At 46.5% G+C, this 26,415-nt stretch overlaps 1 protein-coding gene across 1 annotated transcript in view; it reads right to left on the bottom strand.

Moving 5' to 3' along the window:
* Positions 1–14,442: 14,442 nt before the first annotated feature.
* The window catches only part of LOC134966067 (carcinoembryonic antigen-related cell adhesion molecule 8-like), a 176,062-nt gene continuing 164,089 nt past the window's right edge, over positions 14,443–26,415 (bottom strand). The window contains exons 6-7 of the mRNA XM_063942532.1: positions 17,380–17,412; positions 14,443–16,014 (exon numbers count right to left, since the gene is read on the bottom strand). Of these exons, the coding sequence (XP_063798602.1) occupies positions 15,949–16,014; positions 17,380–17,412 (99 nt within the window). The 3' untranslated portion in view covers positions 14,443–15,948. The remainder of the gene's footprint in view (positions 16,015–17,379; positions 17,413–26,415) is intronic.

Below are 26,415 nucleotides of genomic sequence, written 5' to 3'. Positions count from 1 at the left end.
CTGTGTCTGAATTCCCCTAGTAAGTGGAACCGATGCCTTACCTTCTCCCCATGCTCCGGCCACAGCCTGGTAATGTCTGCTGGACCTGCTAGAACATCCGACACAGACGCCCGTCGAGACAGCACTAACACCCGCGGGTAAGTGTTGATGCGACCCGGTGGGGAGTTGTTGGAGCGACTTTTTCCAACATGTGTTTAAGGCGCTGTTAGGAAAGATTACTCAAAACATAGTAAGACTGTAAAAATAAAATAACAAAAACCTTAGGGCTGCCTTAACAGCAGCCCTGTGACCATGGTCCGGCTCCAACCACACCAAACAAAAAACTGATTTGATTGAGTCGGTGGGCGGGATTATATGGAGGAGCCCAATGCATCCTGGGAGGCGAGAAAGCTTGTGACTATTTGGTGCCATTTCCGCTGTCGCTCCGGCATATCCCAATGTTATCCTGTGGATAACCTGTGGGCCCAGCTGGAGAAAACAAGTAGTACAGTAGTAAAGAATAAAACACCTCTAATAAAGAGACAGGTTAGTGCAGAAAAACATAAAATTGCAAAAATGCCATTCACAACACAAAGAAAGACTCAGGCCCTGGCCTATTTTTAATGAGTGGTGGTTCTGCAACTGTCAGTTAGGCATCATCCTCTGCCAATCTTGATGATGCATGACCTTTTCACTCAGAGTCTAGATGAGGTGTAAAGAAAGGAAAACCACTAAGGTAGTAGTACAAACTATGTGTTCAGAACCATCACACATCCCTGAGGAGAGTCTAGGGGTGTCCATGTTAGCTATGTGTGAGTCTGAAATTTCTCACACTGTCCTCATAGAGAAGTCTCTTTCACCTTTTGCCACCATTTCTGCACCATCTGCACGTCAGGACCAGTACAAATAAAGATGGTGATGAGAACATACAATAATAGAAATTGAGGATCCTTGTGTGGAAGTGGAACAGGATGAGGGGGATATGTGTGTACTACTGCTGCTATCTGACACTGAAGATGAGGATGTTGATGATGTTTGTTAGAGTCAGACACTAGTGGTTACATTTCTTGTCCATGATAAAAATAAAGCCATTTTGATGCCACCGCTTGGGTGTGGAATTATTTTTACCCAAGTCTGAAAACATTTGTGAAGGCATCTGCTCCATTTGTGAGGCCAAAGTTAGTAGAGGTAGGGTCATTAGCCATCTAGGCACCTCCTCCGTGTTATGTCATTTGTGGTGAGTTCATGAAATTTATTTTACAAGATTATAATACAATTAACACAGTCATCATCAACCTCCTCATTAGTGATTAGAGGAAGTCCTTCCAAAAAACTGTTTTGTGGGGGCCCAAACAAACCAAGCACTTCTGCCACGAAAGTGTCCCTGTCGCTGAAGTGCTTGGTTTGTTAAACGGTGCATGTACTTTTTAATATCAAACATAAAAGAGGGAGGGTCCAAGGATAATTCCATATGCAGCAATTGGTTTTTTTTTTTCATTATGGGCTGCATTTTTGGATCATTAGTGACTGTTTTGTTTTTTTTGTTGCCTTTTGCTGCTAGGCATCCCAGAGAATAGTACATTCACATCAGTCTCTGCAACAAGTGGACCATACAGTTGCCAATGCCTACCAAAAATCAACATATCTTTTTCTTATTCTGTTATTGTCTATCTATTCACTCACACTAGTCTCTTCCCTAGTGGGCCATAATGTTGTAAATGCCTACCGCAATCAATCTATACATCTTTTTTTTTTTATTCTTCTGTTATTGTCTTTTGCAGCTAGGCCTCACAGAGAATAGTTCATTCACATCAGTCTCTGCACCTAGTGAACCATACAGTTGCCAATGCCTACCACAATCAATCTTTTTTTAATTCATCTTTTTGCTGCTAGGTCTCACCTCACTGTCACTTAGCTTACTCAGCTCGGCGCAACCTTTTGGCCTAAACTGGACAAAAACAATATTGTCTACTGTGAGGTGGTTAAAATTGAGTGGACATTAATGTCGAGGTTAATAATAAGAACAGTGGCATCACAAGTGGGGTACGTGCTGCACCTAGGTGTCACCTGCCGAAGGATGACGCCAAAAGTTCTGGCTCCTGCTCAGTCACGGGAGCGGGGTGCTGCACTGTAATATTACATGCAGCAACCTGGATACTGTTTCTGTTTAGAAGCCAGCACTGCAGACACAGCAGTGTCTGGTGGCAGCCAGCATCTCCCAGACTCCTGAAGTGATGAAAACAAGGAAAGGGGTGCTTAGTCACACCCCCTCCATGAAGCCACACCAAGTCTCGTGGAGCCACATCCCCTTTTTGGCCACCACACCAGGTGTCTAGGGAGTGAGTGACGCCTCTGTCTAGGAACAAATAAAAGGCCCAAATTATGTGATTTTAGATTATTTTTTTTAGCAATTTTTTTTTTTAAAATGCAAAACCAGTCATGACATTTTTGCAAAATCAAAACTAAAAACCGAATGACAAATTAGAACCAAAACCGGCAAAAAAGTTCAGGTGCACATCTTTAATTATCAGTATAAATATATTACAAATAGGTTGAAACACCGTTTGCAAAATTAAATATAGATGAATCCTTTTAGCTATAGGGGGTCATTCCGAGTTGATGGCTCACTAGCTAGTTTTAGCAGCCGTGCAAACGCTATGCCGCTGCCCACTGGGGAGTGTATTTTAGCTTAGCAGAAGTGCGAATGCATATGCAGCCGAGCTCTGCAAAAAAAGATGTGCAGTTTCTGAGTAGCTCTGAACCTACTCAGCGCTTGCGATCACTTCAGCCTATTCATGTCCGGATATGACTTCATACATCCGCCCAGCGAACGCCCAGCCATGCCTGCGTTTTTTCAGACACGCCTGCATTTTTGCAAACACTCCCTGAAAACGGTCAGTTGACACCCAGAAACGCCCCTTCCTGTCAATCTTCTTGCGGCCGTCAGTGTGACTGAAAACTTCGCTAGAACCTGTGCACAATCACAAAGGGCTTTGTACCCGTACGTCGCGCGTGCGCATTGCGGCCCATACGCATGCGCAGAAATGCCGATTTTTAGCCTGATCATTGCGCTGCGAACAACGGCAGCTAGCGATCAACTCAGAATGATCCCCATAATACTGAGTTCAAGTATCCATGGGGAAGGCGTCACCAATTAATAAAAACACATTTGTTAACAGATCTGTTTAAAATGCAGCAGGTCATTCACCACATACAGTAGTCAGAGGCTGGCTGGCAAGGGGGGCAGGGTGCTATCTGCCAGGATGGCACTCGACAGGGGCGCTGCACTCGACAAGGGCGCTGCCCGGCCAGGATGGCACTCGACAGGGGCGCTGCCCGGCGGTGCCACCTTCGGCCAATGGGTAGAATCCCTTAAGCCGTAGTGTCTGGCAATACCTGCTGTGCCGAGCTGCCTGTGCATTGCCTGGGATGGAGGGCGGAGGATCGCTCTGCAGGCAGGAGCTGGCGCCAGTGTCCGGCAACGCAGTGCACTACAGGGAAGAAATGGAAAACTACAACTCCCAACAACACTTGCTCCCAGCGGCAAGGGCTGCTGGGAGCTGTAGTTTTTTTCGGTTTCTTTATGTAGTTTGGTGCGGTGCCGGACACCGGCGTCAGCTCCTGCCTGCAGAGCGATCCTCCGCTCTCCATCCCAGGCAGCTCGGCACAGCAGGTATTGCCAGACACTATGGCTATCTCCTGGGATGTTGTGGGGTGGGGACTAGGGCTATGTGCTGTGTGGGGAGGCTATGTATATGCTGGGAGTGGGGGAGACTACTACTATGTGCTAAGGGCAGACTACAGCTTTGTGCTGGGAGGGGGATGGGGACTATGGCTATGTGCTTGGGGAGGTGAGGGGCTATGTGCAGGGAGGGGGACTATGGCTGTCTATGTTGGTAGGGAGCTATTGTTATGTGATGCGAGGGAGGTGGGGACTACTGTATGACTGTGTAGGGAGAGGTCGAGACTACGGCTATATGCTGAGGGGACTACGGCCATTGCTTGGGGAGGTGGGGGCTATGGCTATTTACTGGGAGGGGACTATGGCTATGTGCTGGAAGGGGGATGGGGACTATGACTATGTGACTGTGGGGGCATATCTGGCACTGTGGGGGCACATCTGGCACTGTGGGGGCATATCTGGCACCACAGTTGCATGTGTATATGGCAATGTGGAGGCATATCTGGCAACGTGGGGGAATATGTGTATCTAGCACTGTGAGGGCATATCTAGCCCTGTGGGGGCATGTGTGTATCTGGCACTGTGAAGGCATAAGTATGTCTGGCACTGTGGGGGCATATGTGTATCTGGCACTATTGGGGGCATATGTGTATCTGGCACTGCAGTATTGGGGTCATATGTGTATCACACCCCCATTTTCATTGGCCACACTCCATGTGCCCACACCCATTTTTTGGGAATGAGCGTGCCGAGGGCGTGCGCCCACAGTACCACTAGCTTTTTTTTCTACTTGCACCACTGGGTAGTATGCTGCACTGCACTTCTTTGCACTACTATTTGATTATACTACCTGGCCTTGGGTGGCATTATGTCTTCAGCCAGGCCAGGCACTGCTGATGTTTTCTCAGTGTTATAAGAATGTGTAAAGGGAACTGCTACTGTGTAGCGTAATTTGAATTGGGGGAACTATTGTATTCTCATTCCCCTTTCCCACGAGATCATGTCCCTTTTTTACACATGCACCTTCCCTATTTCAAATATGGGGGGCGCCAGTCCCTTACTTTGCCAGGGGCGCTCTGCCCCTGGGCCAGTAAAATTTAAGTGATCCAGGGCCACCTGGCTGCGGGAGGGAAACAGAGGTCCTCCTGCTTCCGAATGCTCTGAGTTATAATGTTTAACCCCCCTGCATGGCTGCTGAACAGCAGGAGCTAGCAGAAAATGGCTGCCATCATAGCAGGCGATAAGAAAATGGCCACCTCAGACAAATGGGGAGTCATGTGTCCTGTCCCGGGACCCTAGGGGCTAGAGAGTGGATAAAGGGGTAGGGGCTTATTGGAGGAATTGGACTGCTCTTCCTTCTGATGGAGTATGTACAGGGATGTGGTGGTGGTGGTGGTGGTGGTAGGGGGAGGGGGGGGACAGTGCAATTAGGAGCAGAGTGGTACTATGGGAACTCCCTGCATAAAGAGTGAACTTCTGGGCCAGCTTCACCTCTGGAGAGATTGTATTGGGAGTCAGCAGCTGTTTGCAAACTACAGCAGGTAAAAAGTAGTACACTGATATTGGCCCTCATTCCGAGTTGTTCGCTCGCTAGCTGCTTTTAGCAGCATTGCACACGCTAAGCCGCCGCCTACTGGGAGTGAATCTTAGCATAGTAGAATTGCGAACGAAAGATTCGCATAATTGCGAAAAGACACTTCTTAGCAGTTTCTGAGTAGCTCGAGACTTACTCTGCCACTGCGATCAGTTCAGTCAGTTTCGTTCCTGGTTTGACGTCACAAACACACCCAGCGTTCACCCAGACACTCCCCCCGTTTCTTCAGACACTCCCGCGTTTTTCCCAGAAACAGCTGCGTTTTTCCACACACACCCATAAAACGTCCAGTTTCCGCCCAGAAACACCCACTTCCTGACAAGCACACTCCGATCACCAGAACGAAGAAATTTCTTCATAAAGCCGTGAGTAAAATACCTAACTTATTAGCAAATTTACTTGGCGCAGACGCACTGCGGACATTGCGCATTAGCGACTAATCGCTCCGTTGCGAAAAAAAAATAACGAGCGAACAACTCGGAATGAGGGCCATTGTACTGTATAGCTCCACCTCTGCCCCCACCTTCCAAACACTGCCACTGTAAATCTCTACCCCCATGTACACTGACACTGCACCATGAGGTGTCTACTTGTAATAGATGCCTCCTGCTACATCACCATACAGCACTATCACTGCTGCTTCCAAGGAAGGGACAGCCACTCAATCCACATCTGAATTAGGGCCATTGTTTCCTATGTTTAATATCAGTCATTAGAATAGTTTCTTGTTGTCAGACAGGGCTGGTAGGCGATGTATTTGATCATTGATTATTGTTCTCAGACATAATGATTTTTAAGATATTTCACTACACATTTAAACTGCATGCCCATAAGATAAACCACAACTGCAGTTTTTTCTGCCACATCCATTTTGACATTGCCGTGCGCTTGTAGAGAAGCCGGGGCAACTTGATTGCATTTGCTCCCCAGGCTAAAGGCTGCCAGCCAGCCCCTGTCAGTAGTAATAAATTGTTGTCATGCAGTCTCATAGATTTTCATAATACATAGTAAGATAATATTCATGCATGCATATTATTGGTCAGTGGTGCAAGTAGAAAAAAAATTGTATGGGTACATAGCTAAAAATGGGTGTGGTCACATGCCATATGGGGCATGGCCAATGAAAATGGGGGCGTGATACACATATGACCCCAATAGTGCAGTGCCAGATACACATATGCCCCCACAGTGCCAGATACACATATGACCCCACAGTGCCAGATACATATATGCCGCCACAGTGCTAGATATGCCCGCAGTGCCAGATACACACATGCCCCCATAGTTCCAGATACACATATGCCCCCACAGTGCAAGATATGCAGCCACGGTGCTAGAAATGCCACCACAGTGTCAGATACACATATGCCCCCACGGTGCCAGAGACACATGCCCACACATTGCTAGATATGCCACCATAGTGCCAGATACACATATTTCCCCACGTTGCCAGATATGCCCCCACATTGCCAGATACACATGCCCCCATGGCGCCAGATATGTCCTCATAGTGCCAGACATACACCCACAGTGCCAGATAAACATATTACCCAACCTTGCCAGATATGCCCCCATGTTGCCAGATATGCCCCCATGTTGCCAGATATACCCCCAGTGCCAGATACACATGCCCACACAGTGCCAGATATGCCCCCACAGTGCCAGATACACATGCCCACACAGTGCCAGATATGCCCCCACATTGCCAGATGCACATGCCCCTACGGTGCCAGATATGCCCCCACATTGCCAGATGCACATGCCCCCACGGTGCCAGATATGCCCTCACAGTGCCAGATACACATGCCCACACGGTGCCAGCTATACCCTCATTGTGCCAGACATGCCCCCCCCCTGTGCCAGATATGCCCCCCAGCAGCACAACTCACCCTTATTGCTACTACTGCCAGCGGCCGGCACTGTCTGCTGTTGCTGTCAGGTAAGGGAGAGGAAAGTGCAGCACGCGCCTCCCCTGCCCTCAGTCTGGTCTCCTCCTGCGGCGGCATCAAGTAGATCAGATTCTGGCGCTGGTTCGCAAGCCAATCAGAGCTTGCGGTCTAACAGTGGCGGGCCCTGATTGGCTGCCGGTTCGCGTGCTCTGACTGGCTCATGAACCGACATTTCAGTACACGCCGCCGCCGCTGCGGCAACCGCCGGACCGACTCACATGGATGAAACGGATTGAAGGAGAGGAGAGGTGCATGCTGCGCTCTCCTCTCTCCACGGTGTCTGCAAGGTGGCGGCCATTCTTGCAGCGCTGTTATTGGTACATAATAGAATAAACTAAACATGTTTGAAGAAATAAGTAAGTTAATGTGAACAAATGGAAACACATTGTGCATGATAATTGCACATTAAATAGTCTGATACTTATTCTATGATATGAGTATGCTAGAAAAGATATATATAAAAATATATAAAATTATAACTACAGTACTGTGCAAAAGTTTTACTCAAATACAAAGTGAACAGAGAAGAAATCTAAATCAAATCAATATTTGGTTTGATCACCCTTTGCCTACAAAACAACATCAATTCTTCTAGGTATGCTTGCACACAGTTTTTGAAGGCACTCTGCAGGGAGGTTGTTCCCGACATCTTGGAGAACTAACCAAAGATCTTCTGTGGATGTAGGCTTCCTCAAATCCCTTCTGTCTCTTCATGTAATCCCAGACAAACTCGATAATGTTAAGATGAGGGCTCTGTGGGGTCCATATTATCACTTCCAGGACTCCTTATTCTTCTTTACGTTGGAGTTTCTAATGACATTGGCTGCTTGTTTGGGGTCGTTGTCCTGCTGCAGAATAAATTTGGAGCCAATCAGAAGCCTCCCTGATGGTACTGCATGATGGATAAGTGCCTGCCTGTATTTTTCAGCATTAAAGCACAAAGAAATGGGCAACGTTGAGGACTGTAAGTGCAGTTGTTGGCCAAGGAAAATTAATGAAAAGACATCTAGGTAAATTTACTAAGCTCACAATTTCATTCGTGGGCAAAATTGCATCTCAGTAATTTACTAAACGCTAAACACGGCAGTGTTGGGGCAATTCATATTGATTTTCACGGTCGACCACACAAATAAGAATCAATATACCATCGGTCAAATGGGATGGTTTTTCACATGAACCTTATACAACACAGGAATTAATATTTGTAAAATCGGACAAAGGGGGTCATTCCAAGTTGATCACTCGCTAACAGTTTTTAGCAGCCATGCAAGCGCTATGCCACCGCCCACTGGGAGTGTATTTTAGCTTAGCAGAAGTGCGAACGGTTGTATCGCAGAGCGGCTAAAAAAAATTTTTGAGTAGTTTTAGAGTAGCTCAAAACCTACTCGGCGCTGTCCTAGCCTTCTCTCACAGATGCATTACTGGGAGGAGGCTTGGCCATTCTGAGCCTGCCTCCTCCCAGTAATGTTTCTGTGAAGAGCCGGCTGGACAGGACACGGGACAGTACGCTGCGGCGCCAGAGTTGTGAAGTCGGAGTCTCCGTGGTGATCTGGGGGTAAGCGTTCCCCCTCCCAAGAGCCTGACGCCCCTGTCTGCAGCCAAAGCAATTTTAGATGGTCTAATGGATAGGAATGTATTTCTAGAGGAGGAACTGCATAACATAAAAGAGCAAAGTAAAGCATTGGAGGAAAAACTTAACCAGGCAAATGGCATGGGTGGAAATAGACAGTGTGAGAACCTTGAGAAATGTCTGGTTAATACACAGAACCAGCTGTAAAATCTCCAATTGGTGATGAATGCCAGAGAACTGGAGTTTCAGTACAAATTAAAATAGAGATGAGCGGGTTCAGTTTACTCGGATTTAATTGGATTTACTCGGATCTACTTGAATCTCCTTATTGGTTCTCGGATGTCACGTGTTTTGGTTAGCCAATAAGAAAAATACGAAAAGTATGATTTTGCGATAATTCTGGCATTAAGAACCGAGTAAATACGAACATGCTCATCTCTAAATTAAAAGTGTCAGAGTCTGAAATAGCTGTACTAAAGTTAAGACTTGCTGAATTTGAATTCACAGATGGAGCTACTCTCATTAGGCGTGGCTACATCGCAGGCGGGGGCGAGCGCACCTCACCCCGCCACCGAGCATACACAGAAGCTCCCATTCAAAGTGAATGGGGCGCATGAGCGTCTACGATGCATGGGCATCCCAGTCGTTCCTGGCGGTGCGCCCCTAGTCGCAGACGGAGCCACGATTAGCACGGCTCCATCTGTATGGAGAACTGTCTTCTGCAGTCTGAGAACAAAGAATAAGTAATCAAGTTTACTAAGAAGAAGTAATGATTTCTGTTTCAGAAGTCAACAAACGTCAATACAGAGCTATTGTGTGTATTTTTTTAATGCAATAAAAAACTTAAGGGGAAATGTACTAAACAGTGATAAAAGTGAAGAAGTGAGCCAGTGGAGAAGTTGCCCATAGCAACCAATCAGCTGCTCTGTATAATTTTATACTATATAAATTATAAATGTTACAGCAATGCTGGTTGGTTGACATGGGCAACTTCTCCACCGGCTCACTTCTCCACTCTTATCACTGCTTAGTACATTTCCCCCTTAGGGCCTAATTCAAACTTGGTCGCTGCATCGGCAGCGTACGCAGGCTGAAGCCTTTTGCTGTGTGCACACGCGCAGCAGCCACACTGCATGTGTGCACACAATGAGATGCAAAGGCATCTCAATTATGCGATCGCCTCTGCCTGATACCTGATGAGAGGTGGTCATGGGGCGTGTTGGCGGCATTGCAGCATCGTTTTCGGGGCACGGTCCGGACAACACAGGCATGCCCAGACCATTTGCGGGGCGTGCCGTTGTGGCTGCGTGACATCACATGCAGCTGCTTTGGCCAAAAACATGGCGGGGAGCTACTTGGCAAGTGCGAAAGCATCGCCATCGTGCAATGCTTTCGCATGTCTGCGTGGGGGCCATGATCTGGCATGCGGCGTGGACTAGCCCTGTGCTGGGCGTCCCTCCACATGTCAGAGATTTTGGGGGTCATTCTGAGTTGATAGCTAGCTGAATTTGTTCGCAGCGCAGCGATCAGGCTAAAAAATGGCAGTTCTGCGCATGTGTAAGTGGCGCAATGTGCACGCATGACGTACGGGCACAACGAACGATGTCGCTTTACACAGGGTCTAGCGATGCATTTCAGTCGCACTGGTTGCCGTAGAGTGATTGACATGAAGTGGGCGTTTCTGGGTGGCAACTGATTGTTTTCAGGGAGTGTTAGGAAAAACGCAGGCGTGCCAGGAAAAACGCAGGCGTGACTGGCCGAACGCTGGGCGTGTTTGTGACGTCAAAGCCGGAACTGAATAGTCTGAAGTGATTGCAAGCGCTGAGTAGGTTTTGAGCTACTCTGAAACTACACTAAAAAATTTTGCAGGCGCTCTGCGATAAAACCGTTCGCACTCCTGCTATGCTAAAATACACTCCCAGTGGGTGGTGGCATAGGGTTTGCACGGCTGCTAAAACTAGCTAGTGAGCGATCAACTCGGAATGACCCCCTTTGATCATAGATGTGCAGTTTTTTTGCACAGCTACGATTCAGACCCTTAGGTGTCTATTTAACAATAATTGAAATATTGGCTTGAATATTTTCAGCATATCATTGGATAAACTGTAGGGAAAACGGTACCATTATATATTGAGAAAAAAGTTTTCAAAGAGTGAAGTTAACTCTCAAAGTGATGTCTTCCCTAGCACCAGAGGACAGTCCTTATGGTGATGTGCTTACTTCTTGGATGCTTAAAATCTACCTTTAGCATTTAATTTATTGGAATTATAATTCATCTGTATTGCATGCCCCCCAACTGTCCCGATTTTCAGGGGACAGTCCCATTTTCACTCACTACTGTTAATAGATGCTGTGGCGTGCACACAGAGTCTATTCACGGGAGACAGAGGGACTGCGGGCATGGCCAGCAGCTCCCAGAGAGCTGAGCATGCACCCTCAGTGACAAAAACGGGAGGCGTGGCTCATGATTGCTGCATTCCTGCAAAGCCACACCCCAAAATACACCAAAAAGGCGTTGAGGTGTTGTATCCAAGGAATTCTGAATATTTCCTAACGTGCTCAGCATTTCACGTAAAGCCAGTTCTCAGCACTATTGTCCTTGTACTTTCTAATGTAATAATCGCCACAGCCAAAGCGTTTCAGTGATATGGTAGTGGAGCTTTAAATAGCTACTTCTGGTTCTCCAGTCCTGAAACAAAAGTGACTATAATGTCCATGGTATAGTCAATATATAGTTTAAAACAGGGCCATAACTAGGGTTTCTGCAAGTGGTGCCACCACTCAGGGTGGGGCGGCATTTAGACTGCCCCATGGTACTTGCATTTAACTTGCAAGGTGCCTGGAATGGCAACCTGCAGCCTGTAGTGTGACATGTAGCATTCCTAGGACACTCCTCGTATTCTCTTAACGTGATGTCATCTGTTGTGGGAATTGGGCCTGCACAGGGTATATTTTAAATCTGATATGGCCCTGTTTAATGGAGGAAAATATTAACAGCTGTTATTGTGTACTGCATAGATACCTACACGACTGACACAAGAGACCGACATTAGAGGTACAGTACGGAATAAAGAGACTGCCCACATTTAAAAATAAAAGTGAACTTCTGTTGGCATCCCTACTTGAGAAAGAGGGGGTGGGAGGTCTCTGGAAAACTGCCCTCCCCCTACCCCCCAACCTCATTAATGATGGTCTCACTCACACTAAACACAGGGAGGATAGGAAATAAAAATGTGAAGAAAAAAAACCAGTAGTGAAAACAGACAAATAAGCAACAAGACAAGAATACACACGACAGCTCCAAAAAATCAACAAAATATCAAAGGTATTCACATGCAAAATAAATAATGCATTCATGTAGGACTGTTGAGGTGTGAGTTCTATGCAGCGCTCCAACAAATAGCGGCCTGAGCTCACTCCTCTGATCACCCAAAGAATCTGTAAGTGAACAATGTTAGAAATACATATGGGGAGTGTGAACCTGGCTCTATTTGTGAACATGGGAAATAGAAATAAACTTGATAACGTGGTGCCAGCGGAACTCTGAAAGATGGACTTTGGGTATATAAATGTGGTATAGCATTGGTCTATAATCGTCTAGGCATATTCACCATCAGAAATGTAACAGGCCCTTGTGACTAGGCACATATTATTAGGGAGTAAGGAAAATTCATGTAGAGTAATACTTTCACATACAGTATATTTATTAAGCATCTCTAAAACACAACTAAATCAATGGTCAATGCCATGATCCCCTGTGCACAGAATGTATGTGTGTAATAACGATAGTGCCGCTGACACATTAGTAGTAGCAATATGTTAAAGGTGCAGCACTCAGTCATTATATCGACGTGGCCAATGAGTTGTTGTGTGATGTGTGGGTGGTGAAAAACCAGGCATGCTGATGTTCACTGATGTATCCAGTCACAATGCTGGTCAGTATACAGTCTAAACACAATGTACAACAGTGGTGTTCATACAGAAGTAAACAAGTATTAAGTATAGATTAAATGCACTATTCCGTGCAGAAAGCTGTGCACGATTGTCCAAACAAGCAGCAGGATGTAATTGACTCAGAGATCACCGGAGGTGCGGGATGCCAGCCAGGGACGGACTGGGGCTACTTTTCGGCCCTGGGATTTGAGTGAGCACAGGCGCGCGCACGTCACAGGGGCATGCCACAAGTCAGGGGGCGGGCCTGGCCTTGCAGCATGCCCCCATCTTTCTTGGACATAGGCAGGTCGGGCGGGCAAATAAAGAGCCAGTAGGCTGCACTATGCACGCCCTTCCCGGCTCTCTGCTTGGCAGGACTGGCTCAAGAGATATTCGGCCCTTCTGGCATTTGCCAGAAGTGTCATATGGCCAGTCCTGCCCTCATGCTGGCAGATCTCGAACATTTTTTTAAAGGGGCAAACACTTACAAGGCAAAACTATGCCTTGTAAGGGATTGCCCTTTCAAAAATAAGCCCCAGATTGGCTGATATCCTGCACCTCCACCGATCTCAGACTCCATTACATACTGGCGAGAGTCTGATATGGTTAATGGGTCAAAGGGGATGGTCCAGAGGTTCTTTTGCGATGATGAACAGTGAAATAGATGAAACAGAACTAGGGGTGACTTCCCACTTACCTGTCTGTATGTCCTTTTGGTAGATATTGCTGCCAGTGTTACTGGGTGGTTAATGCCGTGGTCAGGAGATACTTCCACAGGTTACTTGTTAGAGCTTGCCATGGCGTATCAATCCTGCCTGGTGTTTGCCTGGATTCAATATGATTTACTGGTGTCTGGGATGCCGGCCATCAATATACCGACAGCGGCATCCCAGCCACCAGTATGCCGGCAGCGGGGCGAGCACAAAGAGTCCCCTTGTGGACTTGCAGCACTCGCCACAGGTTCTATTTCCACTCTATGGGTGCCATGGACACCCACGAGTGGGAATAGTCCTGTAGCACCAGTATTCCGGCTGGTGGCATTGCCGGCTGTCGGGATTCCGGCGTCAGTATCCTGACCACCGGGATCCTGACAGCCAGCAAATTAATTGTATCGCGTTTGCATATATGGAGAGGCTTCCTCCAGCAGTTCAGTGATGACTGACCATGCGGCATCGATCCATATGACTGTGGATGTGAGCACCCGCTGCTGGAGCGGCGCTCAGTTAGCTGTTGAGTGGTGAGAGACTGTTGCCGAGTGGAGAATGCAGATGCTGCTGCCATTTTTCCTCTGTACTTGGACCAGTTGTGCCACTGGTCAATCAGATGACTGCGATCAAATGGTAGTAGCTGCGCAGGTGGTTCTTTCCATAGAGAAAGTGTGTGTGTGCTAGTGTTTAGGGGGTCTTTAATGCATTTCTGCCATGCTGATTTAGCATTACTTTTATGTATTATAGCATCTCTGTTGTGCATTTTGAAAATGCCTTCTTCTCTGATAATTTGTTTATTCTTAAATGAATATAACACTGAAATAACTTTTAAAAAATTTGTCAACATAATAGTGTGCCTGGTCAGCCGGCATCATAATTACTGGTGGAACACGAGTCTTCAGGGCGCATAGAGTGGATATCACCACTTGCTGGCACCTCTCCAATCATTGGCTGGAACGTGACACCCCCCCCCCCCCCACCCCCTTACACAGTGGTTCTCAAACATTTTTGAATCATGGCACCCTAGAGTATCAGATTTTTTTTCACGGCACCCCTAGGCCAAATTTTCTTTTTGAGAGGTTTAGAAAGAAATATTAAATGAAGTAAATTGGGTTTATATGTCATCCTTAGGGTCAGTTATGTGGTGAGGGACAGGATATTCTTGTGTTTGTCCACATATTCTATGATTGGCAGCCACCAGCACTGGTTTTGCCTATTACATTAATCATAAATAATTTGAATCGGTCCTGAACCACCCATCCAAGGCACCCCTGCAAGTGTCCCGAGGCACCCCATGGCGCCTAGGCTCACAGTTTGGGAACCACTGCCCTACACATATCACTGAGCATGTTTCTGATGCTCCTCTTGAACCTGGAAGCATTAGGCTGTGTGCATACTGTGCAATGGTGGAACTTGTGAATGCTGTGCCCAGGTGCAATAACAGACTTTGGGCCCTCTCCTCTGCCCCACCCCAAGTTTATGATATGCCACACACCATTGGGTGACAGGAACAGGAAGATGGTGACTTGGAGAGGCAGTGGGTGACATTGAGAGGAAGAGGGTGACAGCAGGAGGCAGTGGGTGATGGGGAGAGGCAGTGGGTGATGGGGAGAGGCAGTGGGTGATAGGGAGAGGCAGTGGATAACAGGAAATCAGTGGGTCATGCAGTTGGTGACAGGGTGAGGCAGAGGATGACAGGGATATGCAGTGGCTGACAGGGAGAAGTAGAGGTTGTCAGGGAGAGGCAGTGGGCAGGAGGGAGAGGTAGAAGGTGACGGAGAGAGGCAGAAGATTTTGGTGATAGGCAGAGTGTGACAGGGATAAAATTACACACTGTACAGTGTGAAGAACGGGGATATACTTTAGTGGGGGCAGGAACAGAATGGTCACTGCTCTGCCTGTGAGAGGGGTCCCACATACTGTGCTATGAATTAGAGGCAGCTGTCTGTGATTTAGAGGCAGTATGTGGCAATGGCACTCAGCGGTGATAGGCAGCAGGACCCTATTAATCTAGATCAGATGGCAGACTGATGCAGCCAGCCTCCCTAAGTAGGGTACAGGATCCTCGGGCATTGGGGCCCACTCTGCTCTCTGCACTGTGCCAATCTTCCGTCATTGCTCAAAATGGTTGGGCAGAATGCCAGGGGAAAATGCATTGCTGGTCTGGGCAGCAGTGGGCCAATTAGTACTCAGGGGCCTTGGTGCAATGCACCTGCTGCACCACTTGTAGCTCTACCCACTGCTACTTTGAGTACTTAATGGAGAGATGCATGGAGAAGCAGAGATACATGGAGCTAGCAGGGCTTTATTCTGTCCATGCAGACAGGTGGAAAGAGGTACTGTCAGAGCAGAGACTGTGTCACCCTCTCGGCCTCGTGCCCTGGGCAAAGGCACCTGATGCCCAATTTTATGCTTAATAAACAAGCATGTTCTGCAGCTGTCAGTCTCCTACAGTACTCATCCTCCACAATATGTCACTGTTCATTATACTGTAGCAAGCAGTGAATATGAAAAGTTGATAACAGGAGTATCAGTCATGCAGTGAATCCATATCCTCTCTGTAGATCACTGTATGTGTCCTGTGTCTTGTACTGCAAACCCTACAGGAAATACAAATATATATTGTTATACTGTGTACATTTTACACAAACACACAGATATCTACACACACATTATTGTGGACAACATTTACTGGGATACTTGCTGAGCCGGTGCAAATAAGCACCTCACACATGGGGCCTAATTCTGAGTTGATCGCAGCAGCAATTTTGTTAGCAATTGGGCAAAACCATTTGCACTGCAGTGGGGGCAGATATAACATGTGCAGAGAGAGTTAAATTTGGGTGGGGTGTATTCAAACTGAAATCTAAATTGCAGTGTAAAAATAAAGCAGCCAGTATTTACCCTGCACAGAAACAAAATAACCCACCCAAATCTAACTCTCTCTGCAAATGTTATATCTGCCCCCCCCCCTCCAGTGCACATGGGGGGTCATTCCGAGTTGTTCGCTCGTTATATTTTTCTCGCAACGGAGCGATTAGTCGCTAATGCGCATGCGCAATGTCCGCAGTGCGACTGCGCCAAGTAAATTTGCTATGCAGTTAGGTATTTTACTCACGGCATTACGAGGTTTTTTCTTCATTCTGGTGATCGTAATGTGATTGACAGGAAGTGGGTGTTTCTGGGCGTAAACTGGCCGTTTTATGGGTGTGTGCGAAAAAACGCTACCGTTTCTGGGAAAAACGCGGGAGTGGCTGGAGAAACGGAGGAGTGTCTGGGCGAACGCTGGGAGTGTTTGTGACGTCAAACCAGGAACGAAACTGACTGAACTGATCGCAGTTGCCGAGTAAGTGTGTAGCTACTCAGAAACTGCTAAGAAGTGTCTATTCGCAATTTTGCTAATCTTTCGTTCGCAATTTTGATAAGCTAAGATTCACTCCCAGTAGGCGGCGGCTTAGCGTGTGCAAAGCTGCTAAAAGCAGCTTGCGAGCGAACAACTCGGAATGAGGGCCATGGTTTTGCCCATTTGCTAACAAACTTGCTGCTGCGATCAACTCAGAATTACCCCCATGATGCAGTATTGGTGGGCCCGATGTATTTACAGTCACAAAAATGATGGTGGGAGGAGCTTGAGAGGTTAGGGCATTTTTCACTAAGTGCGGACAATACGCATTTTCTGCACCTATTATTGTACATACATATTAAACAAAGATTTCATTTTATGGGACATAATATATCAATGAGATACAAACAAATGTAAATAATTTAAAAATTCTTATTTAAAACTTCAAAAATCTAAATTCTTCCCAGGAAACTTCTACCTCCAGCTGTCAATCATTTCTCAGAAAAGTGACCATTACTTATGATACTTTCAGATTTTAGACAGTTAAATAAAGTCCTTCAAGTAGACTTTGATGATTCCTTATTATCAAATAAAAGATATTTGGGTTTCTTAGAACACTTACCACATATGTATTCTCTTGACTAGCAGGATTAAACTAGAAAAGATGATAAAAAAGAGGGGTGTTATTTGTATAACATTTATTATATTGATTGTAGATACTGTATATTCACTGACTTCATCTATACCTGCCAACATTACTAGGCAATATCTGGGAAAATTGAGACCATCCCTTCACATACCCTACTATGCCCATACTTTTGAAGATCCACCTACTTCAGGATATACTCCACCCCTTTCATATTCCACTAGTCTACACTGCATGTTAAGAAAGCAACAGTTGGGATGTAGGTGAAGATATGTGTTGGGTCACACAGGCTCATTTCAAGATTGAACAGATTTTCACCCTCTTAAAAATAATGCAGTGAAATAATTTATCAGCATTTTAGTACATGTCAGTAAGAACTTGAAGGCACTGAAAGTGCTGAGTCTGAATATTTAGATGAATAAACTATGCTGGAGTTGTCCTCCCAGGGTCAGTGCTGAGTTCCTGTCATGTCAACACAGTATCCTCTGGACGGGATCAGTATGAGATCCCGGCGGTCGGGATTCCGGTGGTCAGGAGACCGACGCTGGGATCATGATGGTGACCGCAGCATGTACCCTCGCGGGCTCACTGCGTTCGCCACACTTCGGACCCAGTGGCGACCTTCGGTGGACCACCACGCAAGTTGGGAAACCAGCCGGAGGTCGGGACTCCGACCGCCGGTATTGCTGGTGGTGTCGGGTATATTGACTGCCTACCCCTCTGGACATCTAAGGGAGATTTATCAAATCACGAACAGAGTACCAACCAATTGTTTAAATATTGAGTGTGCGCCTGTGCTATCTGCATAATGCGCCTTTAAGGAAGCATTGGACTTTTCCAAGACTTTTCCAGGCTTGAACTTCTGCGCATATGCTGCAGCAACTTCTTGATTCTGTGAAAGAGCATCACTGTGGGACTCGGACATGTAACACTTTGGAGGGGGAAGTTTTTGCGTACCCTCTCGAGCCCGATCTCCCATCTAAAGTGCTGGGAGATCATGGGGCGCTATTTAATTGGGATTTTTCATTACCCCACAAGCTCGCTGCCTAGGTGTCATCCTTGACTTTGAACTGTCCTTTGTTCCACACATTAAATCTGTCTCCAAATTATGTTACATGGATCTAAAAAACATATCCAAAATACATCCTTATCTTACACAAGACACTGCTAAAACTCTAAGCCATGCTCTCATTATCTACCACATTGATTATTGCAATAGTCTCCTTACTGGTCTTCCCAAACATAGGGGGTCATTCCGAGTTGTTCGCTCGTTGCCGATTTTCGCTATGCTGCATTTGTTGCAAAATGCGCATGCGCAAGGCACGCAGGGCGCATGCGCTTAGTTATTTAACAAAAAACTTAGAAGATTTGCTGTGGATTCTGCGGCGCTTTTCAGTCGCACTGCTGATCGGTGAGTGATTGACCGGAAAGGGGCGTTTCTGGGTGGTAACTGAGCGTTTTCCAGGAGTGTGCTAAAAAACGCAGGCGTGTCAGGGAAAAATGTGGGAGTGTCTGGAGAAACGGGGGAGTGGCTGGCCGAACGCAGGGCGTGTTTGTGACGTCAAACCAGGAACTAAACGGACTGAGCTGATCGCAATCTGTGAGTAGGTCTGGAGCTACTCAGAACTAGAGATGAGCGGGTTCGGTTCCTCGGAATCCGAACCCGCCCGAACTTCAGTTTTTTTTACACGGGTCTGAGCGACTCGGATCTTCCCGCCTTGCTCGGTTAACCCGAGCGCGCCCGAACGTCATCATCACGCTGTCGGATTCTCGCGAGGCTCGGATTCTATCGCGAGACTCGGATTCTATATAAGGAGCCGCGCGTCGCCGCCATTTTTCACACGTGCATTGAGATTCATAGGGAGAGGACGTGGCTGGCATCCTCTCCGTTTATAGAGATTCGAGAAGAGAGTGAGACAGAGAGAGACACAGTAGTAATTTTGGGGAGCATTAGGAGGAGTACTACTACTACTAGTACTTGCTGAAGTGATAGAGAGAGATAGTGTGACTGTATTATCTGACTTGTGGGGGAGACACTGACACTGGGAGTGGGGAGCAGTTAGAGTCTGAGAGCAGGACTCAGGACTCAGGAGTACATATAACGTACAGTGCACACTTTTGCTGCCAGAGTGCCAGCCACACTGCCATTGTTTGTGACCACACTGACCACCAGTATAATATATATTGTGATTGTCTGCTTAGGACTCAGGAGTACTACTTGCAAGTTGCTGATAGTGTGACCAGTGACCTGACCACCAGTTTAATAATCACCACCAGTTTATGAGTTTAATATATATATATATATATATATATATATATATATATAATTGTATATAATATATATATAATATTGTATACCACCTAGCACCTACCCGTGTTTTTTTTTTTTTTTTTTTCTTCTTTATACATACTACTATAGTAGCTTACTGTAGCAGTCTGCGGTGCTGCTGAGCTGACAGTGTCCAGCAGGTCCGTCATCAGTCATTACATAATAAATATATAATATATACCTGTCCGGCTGCAGTACTAGTGATATTATATATACATATATATTGATTTCATCTCATTATCATCCAGTCTATATTAGCAGCAGACACAGTACGTTAGTCCACGGCTGTAGCTACCTCTGTGTCGGCACTCGGCAGTCCATCCATAATTGTATACCACCTACCCGTGGTTGTTTTTTTTTTTTTTCTTCTTTATACATACTACTATAGTAGCTTACTGTAGCAGTCTGCGGTGCTGCTGAGCTGACAGTGTCCAGCAGGTCCGTCATCAGTCATTACATAATAAATATATAATATATACCTGTCCGGCTGCAGTACTAGTGATATTATATATACATATATATTGATTTCATCTCATTATCATCCAGTCTATATTAGCAGCAGACACAGTACGTTAGTCCACGGCTGTAGCTACCTCTGTGTCGGCACTCGGCAGTCCATCCATAATTGTATACCACCTACCCGTGGTTGTTTTTTTTTTCTTTCTTCTTTATACATACTACTATAGTAGCTTACTGTAGCAGTCTGCGGTGCTGCTGAGCTGACAGTGTCCAGCAGGTCTGTCATCAGTCATTACATAATAAATATATAATATATACCTGTCCGGCTGCAGTACTAGTGATATTATATATACATATATATTGATTTCATCTCATTATCATCCAGTCTATATTAGCAGCAGACACAGTACGTTAGTCCACGGCTGTAGCTACCTCTGTGTCGGCACTCGGCAGTCCATCCATAATTGTATACCACCTACCCGTGGTTGTTTTTTTTTTCTTTCTTCTTTATACATACTACTATAGTAGCTTACTGTAGAAGTCTGCGGTGCTGCTGAGCTGACAGTGTCCAGCAGGTCCGTCATCAGTCATTACATAATAAATATATAATATATACCTGTCCGGCTGCAGTACTAGTGATATTATATATACATATATATTGATTTCATCTCATTATCATCCAGTCTATATTAGCAGCAGACACAGTACGTTAGTCCACGGCTGTAGCTACCTCTGTGTCGGCACTCGGCAGTCCATCCATAATTGTATACCACCTACCCGTGGTTTTTTTTTTCTTTCTTCTTTATACATACTACTATAGTAGCTTACTGTAGCAGTCTGCGGTGCTGCTGAGCTGACAGTGTCCAGCAGGTCCGTCATCAGTCATTACATAATAAATATATAATATATACCTGTCCGGCTGCAGTACTAGTGATATTATATATACATATATATTGATTTCATCTCATTATCATCCAGTCTATATTATCAGCAGACACAGTACGTTAGTCCACGGCTGTAGCTACCTCTGTGTCGGCACTCGGCAGTCCATCCATAATTGTATACCACCTACCCGTGGTTGTTTTTTTTTTCTTTCTTCTTTATACATACTACTATAGTAGCTTACTGTAGCAGTCTGCGGTGCTGCTGAGCTGACAGTGTCCAGCAGGTCCGTCATCAGTCATTACATAATAAATATATAATATATACCTGTCCGGCTGCAGTACTAGTGATATTATATATACATATATATTGATTTCATCTCATTATCATCCAGTCTATATTATCAGCAGACACAGTACGGTAGTCCACGGCTGTAGCTACCTCTGTGTCGGCACTCGGCAGTCCATCCATAAGTATACTAGTATCCATCCATCTCCATTGTTTACCTGAGGTGCCTTTTAGTTGTGCCTATTAAAATATGGAGAACAAAAATGTTGAGGTTCCAAAATTAGGGAAAGATCAAGATCCACTTCCACCTCGTGCTGAAGCTGCTGCCACTAGTCATGGCCGAGACGATGAAATGCCAGCAACGTCGTCTGCCAAGGCCGATGCCCAATGTCATAGTACAGAGCATGTAAAATCCAAAACACCAAATATCAGTAAAAAAAGGACTCCAAAACCTAAAATAAAATTGTCGGAGGAGAAGCGTAAACTTGCCAATATGCCATTTACCACACGGAGTGGCAAGGAACGGCTGAGGCCCTGGCCTATGTTCATGGCTAGTGGTTCAGCTTCACATGAGGATGGAAGCACTCAGCCTCTCGCTAGAAAAATGAAAAGACTCAAGCTGGCAAAAGCACCGCAAAGAACTGTGCGTTCTTCGAAATCCCAAATCCACAAGGAGAGTCCAATTGTGTCGGTTGCGATGCCTGACCTTCCCAACACTGGACGTGAAGAGCATGCGCCTTCCACCTTTTGCACGCCCCCTGCAAGTGCTGGAAGGAGCACCCGCAGTCCAGTTCCTGATAGTCAGATTGAAGATGTCAGTGTTGAAGTACACCAGGATGAGGAGGATATGGGTGTTGCTGGCGCTGGGGAGGAAATTGACCAGGAGGATTCTGATGGTGAGGTGGTTTGTTTAAGTCAGGCACCCGGGGAGGCACCTGTTGTCCGTGGGAGGAATATGGCCATTGACAAGCCTGGTGAAAATACCAAAAAAATCAGCTCTTCAGTGTGGAAGTATTTCAACAGAAATGCGGACAACAGGTGTCAAGCCGTGTGTTGCCTTTGTCAAGCTGTAATAAGTAGGGGTAAGGACGTTAACCACCTCGGAACATCCTCCCTTATATGTCACCTGCAGCGCATTCATAATAAGTCAGTGACAAGTTCAAAAACTTTGGGTGACAGCGGAAGCAGTCCACTGACCAGTAAATCCCTTCCTCTTGTAACCAAGCTCACGCAAACCACCCCACCAACTCCCTCAGTGTCAATTTCCTCCTTACCCAGGAATGCCAATAGTCCTGCAGGCCATGTCACTGGCAATTCTGACGAGTCCTCTCCTGCCTGGGATTCCTCCGATGCATCCTTGAGTGTAATGTCTACTGCTGCTGGCGCTGCTGTTGTTGCTGCTGGGAGTCAATCGTCATCCCAGAGGGGAAGTCGTAAGCCCACTTGTACTACTTCCAGTAAGCAATTGACTGTCCAACAGTCCTTTGCGAGGAAGATGAAATATCACAGCAGTTATCCTGCTGCAAAGCGGATAACTGAGGCCTTGACAACTATGTTGGTGTTAGACGTGCGTCCGATATCCGCCGTTAGTTCACAGGGAACTAGACAATTTCTTGAGGTAGTGTGCCCCCGTTACCAAATACCATCTAGGTTCCACTTCTCTAGGCAGGCGATACCGAGAATGTACACGGACGTCAGAAAAAGACTCACCAGTGTCCTAAAAAATGCAGTTGTACCCAATGTCCACTTAACCACGGACATGTGGACAAGTGGAGCAGGGCAGGGTCAGGACTATATGACTGTGACAGCCCACTGGGTAGATGTATGGACTCCCGCCGCAAGAACAGCAGCGGCGGCACCAGTAGCAGCATCTCGCAAACGCCAACTCTTTCCTAGGCAGGCTACGCTTTGTATCACCGCTTTCCAGAATACGCACACAGCTGAAAACCTCTTACGGCAACTGAGGAAGATCATCGCGGAATGGCTTACCCCAATTGGACTCTTCTGTGGATTTGTGGCATCGGACAACGCCAGCAATATTGTGTGTGCATTAAATATGGGCAAATTCCAGCACGTCCCATGTTTTGCACATACCTTGAATTTGGTGGTGCAGAATTTTTTAAAAAATGACAGGGGTGTGCAAGAGATGCTGTCGGTGGCCAGAAGAATTGCGGGACACTTTCGGCGTACAGGCACCACGTACAGAAGACTGGAGCACCACCAAAAACAACTGAACCTGCCCTGCCATCATCTGAAGCAAGAAGTGGTAACGAGGTGGAATTCAACCCTCTATATGCTTCAGAGGTTGGAGGAGCAGCAAAAGGCCATTCAAGCCTATACAATTCAGCACGATATAGGAGGTGGAATGCACCTGTCTCAAGCGCAGTGGAGAATGATTTCAACATTGTGCAAGGTTCTGATGCCCTTTGAACTTGCCACACGTGAAGTCAGTTCAGACACTGCCAGCCTGAGTCAGGTCATTCCCCTAATCAGGCTTTTGCAGAAGAAGCTGGAGACATTGAAGGAGGAGCTAACACAGAGCGATTCCGCTAGGCATGTGGGACTTGTGGATGGAGCCCTTAATTCGCTTAACAAGGATTCACGGGTGGTCAATCTGTTGAAATCAGAGCACTACATTTTGGCCACCATGCTCGATCCTAGATTTAAAGCCTACCTTGGATCTCTCTTTCCGGCAGACACAAGTCTGCTGGGGTTCAAAGACCTGCTGGAGAGAAAATTGTCAAGTCAAGCGGAACGCGACCTGTCAACATCTCCTCCTTCACATTCTCCCGCAACTGGGGGTGCGAGGAAAAGGCTCAGAATTCCGAGCCCACCCGCTGGCGGTGATGCAGGGCAGTCTGGAGCGACTGCTGATGCTGACATCTGGTCCGGACTGAAGGACCTGACAACGATTACGGACATGTCGTCTACTGTCACTGCATATGATTCTCTCACCATTGAAAGAATGGTGGAGGATTATATGAGTGACCGCATCCAAGTAGGCACGTCACACAGTCCGTACTTATACTGGCAGGAAAAAGAGGCAATTTGGAGGCCCTTGCACAAACTGGCTTTATTCTACCTAAGTTGCCCTCCCACAAGTGTGTACTCCAAAAGAGTGTTTACTGTTTAGTGTCGCCGCTCACCTTGTCAGCAATCGGCGTACGAGGTTACATCCAGAAAATGTGGAGAAGATGATGTTCATTAAAATGAATTATAATCAATTCCTCCGTGGAGACATTGACCAGCAGCAATTGCCTCCACAAAGTACACAGGGAGCTGAGATTGTGGATTCCAGTGGGGACGAATTGATAATCTGTGAGGAGGGGGATGTACACGGTGATATATCGGAGGATGATGATGAGGTGGACATCTTGCCTCTGTAGAGCCAGTTTGTGCAAGGAGAGATTAATTGCTTCTTTTTTGGTGGGGGTCCAAACCAACCCGTCATTTCAGTTACAGTCGTGTGGCAGACCCTGTCACTGAAATGATGGGTTGGTTAAAGTGTGCATGTCCTGTTTATACAACATAAGGGTGGGTGGGAGGGCCCAAGGACAATTCCATCTTGCACCTCTTTTTTCTTTAATTTTTCTTTGCGTCATGTGCTGTTTGGGGAGTATTTTTTGGAAGGGCCATCCTGCGTGACACTGCAGTGCCACTCCTAGATGGGCCCGGTGTTTGTGTCGGCCACTAGGGTCGCTTATCTTACTCACACAGCTACCTCATTGCGCCTCTTTTTTTCTTTGCGTCATGTGCTGTTTGGGGAGGGTTTTTTGGAAGGGACATCCTGCGTGACACTGCAGTGCCACTCCTAGATGGGCCCGGTGTTTGTGTCGGCCACTAGGGTCGCTTATCTTACTCACACAGCTACCTCATTGCGCCTCTTTTTTTCTTTGCGTCATGTGCTGTTTGGGGAGGGTTTTTTGGAAGGGACATCCTGCGTGACACTGCAGTGCCACTCCTAGATGGGCCCGGTGTTTGTGTCAGCCACTAGGGTCGCTTATCTTACTCGCACAGCTACCTCATTGCGCCTCTTTTTTTCTTTGCGTCATGTGCTGTTTGGGATGGGTTTTTTGGAAGGGACATCCTGCGTGACACTGCAGTGCCACTCCTAGATGGGCCCGGTGTTTGTGTCGGCCACTAGGGTCGCTTATCTTACTCACACAGCTACCTCATTGCGCCTCTTTTTTTCTTTGCGTCATGTGCTGTTTGGGGAGGGTTTTTTGGAAGGGACATCCTGCATGACACTGCAGTGCCACTCCTAGATGGGCCCGGTGTTTGTGTCGGCCACTAGGGTCGCTTATCTTACTCACACAGCTACCTCATTGCGCCTCTTTTTTTCTTTGCGTCATGTGCTGTTTGGGGAGGGTTTTTTGGAAGGGACATCCTGCGTGACACTGCAGTGCCACTCCTAGATGGGCCAGGTTTTTGTGTCGGCCACTAGGGTCGCTTAGCTTAGTCATCCAGCGACCTCGGTGCAAATTTTAGGACTAAAAATAATATTGTGAGGTGTGAGGTATTCAGAATAGACTGAAAATGAGTGGAAATTATGGTTTTTGAGGTTAATAATACTTTGGGATCAAAATGACCCCCAAATTCTATGATTTAAGCTGTTTTTTAGTGTTTTTTGAAAAAAACACCCGAATCCAAAACACACCCGAATCCGACAAAAAAAATTCGGTGAGGTTTTTACAAAACGCGGTCGAACCCAAAACACGGCCGCGGAACCGAACCCAAAACCAAAACACAAAACCCGAAAAATTTCAAGTGCACATCTCTACTCAGAACTGCAAAGAATTATTTATTAGCAGTTCTGCTAATCTTTCGTTCGCTATTCTGCTAAACTAAGATACACTCCCAGAGGGCGGCGGCCTAGCATGTGCAATGCTGCTAAAAGCAGCTAGCGAGCGAACAACTCGGAATGAGGGCCATAGGCTCTCACCACTACAATCCATTTTGAATGCAGCTGCGAGGCTAATCTTCCTAACTAGACGTTCATCGTCTGCAGATCCGCTCTGTCAGTCCCTCCATTGGCTACCAGTATTCTACCATAT

Source organism: Pseudophryne corroboree, chromosome 10 (genome assembly GCF_028390025.1).
Source record: "Pseudophryne corroboree isolate aPseCor3 chromosome 10, aPseCor3.hap2, whole genome shotgun sequence".
Taxonomy (NCBI): Eukaryota; Metazoa; Chordata; class Amphibia; order Anura; family Myobatrachidae; genus Pseudophryne; species Pseudophryne corroboree.
This window is presented reverse-complemented; position numbering and strand designations above follow the sequence as displayed.